This window comes from Nelumbo lutea, chromosome 1, assembly GCF_056320005.1.
Source record: "Nelumbo lutea isolate HS-2025 chromosome 1, American lotus-T2T, whole genome shotgun sequence".
NCBI classification, from domain to species: Eukaryota; Viridiplantae; Streptophyta; class Magnoliopsida; order Proteales; family Nelumbonaceae; genus Nelumbo; species Nelumbo lutea.
In genome coordinates this window covers 205,918,113-205,920,960 of record NC_142684.1, presented here as the reverse complement: position 1 = coordinate 205,920,960, position 2,848 = coordinate 205,918,113, and the positions used below count along the sequence as shown (strand labels likewise).

The 2,848-nt window shown below is 36.9% G+C and overlaps 1 protein-coding gene across 1 annotated transcript; it reads left to right on the top strand.

The window, feature by feature from the left end:
- Positions 1-865: 865 nt before the first annotated feature.
- On the top strand, positions 866-2,848 carry LOC148880564 (nucleoside diphosphate kinase B-like). The gene is made up of 4 exons (XM_088962518.1): positions 866-1,250; positions 1,531-1,579; positions 1,680-1,911; positions 2,547-2,848. Exons 1-4 carry the CDS (start codon positions 1,200-1,202, stop codon positions 2,659-2,661), a joined length of 447 nt encoding a protein of 148 aa, XP_088818644.1. The 5' UTR covers positions 866-1,199; the 3' UTR covers positions 2,662-2,848.

The window sequence follows — 2,848 nt, the reverse complement described above, 5'->3', positions numbered from 1 at the left end:
TCAATATCACCTAAATTCAAAATATGAAATAAATTTATTAAGTCTAAATTTCTATTTCAAGATTTCAAGAGGGCTTAGGCTAACCTGCAAGACTGAACAACTAGTTGTTCATCTTGGTCAAATTTGGTGGACTAAAAACCTGAAGCAACTATCAAATTCCAAGCCAGAAGCAAAAATCAAACCTGTAACAAAACTATCAGTAATTAATTAATTTCAAGTTCAATAATTAAAAAAAATAAATGGCTAAATGTCACATAAATCGCATTCAAGCTTAAAGAAAAAGAAATCAGATTTAGGCGATGGGAGGAGGAGGAGGAGGAGGAAGAGGAGAAGGAGAAGGAAAGAGGGAAGGAGAAAGAAAAAGAAATCAGATTTATGTATGTTATGTATTTATTTATTTATAAATATACTGTTTGTATTGCATTTTTGTAAATTTGTTATATTATTTGTTTTTTATAAAAATGTATTGGATCAAATTTAGATATACCTTGATTCTAACCCGATCAAATCGGTTTGCACCCCTATCAAGTAGGTAGGTTTGTCAATGTTACCATATTTGAAGCTTTATAACTAAATCCAATTATCACATATTTGGATTTTGCATTCTATATACGATTAATAATAATATATATATAATATAAAAACAAAAAAATATATAAAAATTTATAAAAAAAATTATATATATTATAACTATTATTATCATCATCTAGAATTGCACAAATACTTTCTAGCAAAATCCAAAAAGTAAAATTCAAATCAAACGTCCACGATCACGTCCCAAATTATCTCCAGATGATAATATCATTATTTTTGATATTATGATGGGAAGATGTTACAAATACACGACGGGAATATTATGCGGGTTGTGGGGGCTGATTCGAGCTCCAAGAAGTGGAACCGTGGAATTCGCTCAGGAAAGTACACGTGTAATCACGCCTAAACTCTCTTTTGGACTGAGGTTCGAACTTCAGGCCGAGTTACATGTGAGGTGTCCGTATCAAGAAGAACTCGGGATTAAAGAGGCGAGAGTGAACTCGTTGGACAAGGATCCCAAAGGACCTGAACAGATATTCCGTTACCGTAGGGTTAGGGTTTTGCTTTCTCTATAAAACTGTTATCTTCTCCTCCCTGTCCTTACCATCTCCACTTTTGCGAAGCTACAGCTGAAATCTAGGGTCTCGACAAGAACTCAGAAGAAAATGGAGCAGACCTTCATCATGATCAAGCCCGATGGCGTTCAAAGGGGCCTGGTTCGTCTTCACCCCATTTTTTCTATAATCATCCTTACTTAATTCTTTATGATTTTTCGATTTTCAATATCAGATCCGTCAGAACCTCGATTTGTTTGTCAATCTCAAATTTTTCTTGAAATTGTAGGATATAATAGTATAGTCTATTAATTATCTGTGTTTAAATTGGGCGCAATCGATTAATTGCGAACAGAACAAGTCCAAGTTGTTTATGCTTGATTTATGGCTTATATTGAAGTGCAACGATAACGGAATCGTCTCATAGATTTTTCTGTTTTAGGTTGGTGATATCATCAGCAGATTTGAGAAGAAAGGTTTTTCCTTGAAAGGTAGTGAAATCTCCTTGATTATTTTAGTTTGAGTTGTGATGTTTATTCTATGCTTCTCTATTTCTCAACTATTAAACTGGATGTTGGTTTCTGAATCTAGGCTTGAAGATCATGAGCGTGGAGCGAGCTTTTGCTGAGAAGCACTACGAGGACCTGTCTGCCAAGCCATTCTTCAATGGACTGGTTGAGTACATCATTTCTGGTCCTGTGGTCGCCATGGTGTGGGAGGGTAAGAACGTCGTCGTTACGGGCAGGAAGATCATTGGTGCTACCAACCCCTCGGATTCCGCCCCTGGCACTATCCGTGGTGATTATGCCATTGAGATTGGCAGGTAGTTCTTTACTTCTCTCCCTCTCTCTTTTTGCGGACGATTAACGTATGTTGACTTACCTGAGCATTAACCCAGTAAGTTGGATTGGTGAATCGTCCTCATCCCACGCACTTACAATTATCCGATTGGTTTTGCCTTGGATCATGGATGCATTCATCATCCAGTAACTTCACCCTTGTTTATATAGCCAGGTGCCATCTTCTGGGGTGAAGATTAGAGTACCGTTTGTGTGTGACCTTGTATGCATCTGGCCTGTTTGCCATGAGATGTTGTTTAGCTTGTTAATGGATTCTCTAAACGTGGTCTGGTGTACTGGTGTTATGGTGTCTGTACAAGACTACAAGAGTATGATAAATGGTTCTTAAGGAATAAGGAGAAGTTGTTTATATTTTGTCTGATTGGGTTGAATTTTACATGATTGATTGTTTTATTAGACCCATCATTTATCACTAAATTTACAGCAGAGGCCTTAAGTTTGAGTTCTTTTCATGAGTGCTAATTCCATGTCTACTTCCAGGAGAATGTAAAATGATCAAATAAGAGTTTCCAAAATTCAAGTGAAACCATGTCTACTTCTATGCGTATAGTCTCGAGAAATCTGAATATCTCATGGAGTTCCTATTTTGTTTTAACAGGAATGTCATCCATGGAAGCGATTCAGTTGAGAGCGCAAAGAAAGAGATCGCATTATGGTTCCCTGATGGCACCGTTGGTTGGCAGAGCAGCCTCCACCCTTGGATCTACGAGTAAATTGTACTCTAGGTTGGGCTCGTGGTAGTCTGGTAGATGTAAGAAGCTTTCTTATCCAGGTTTCTGCCATAGATTTTGTTTCTCATGATTAATGGAACTCTAAATTTTGACTCTGTTTGCATTAGGGAAAGATAACGACTCAATATTATTGTTATTATGGTATGATATTCGGATGTGCATTTGTCTA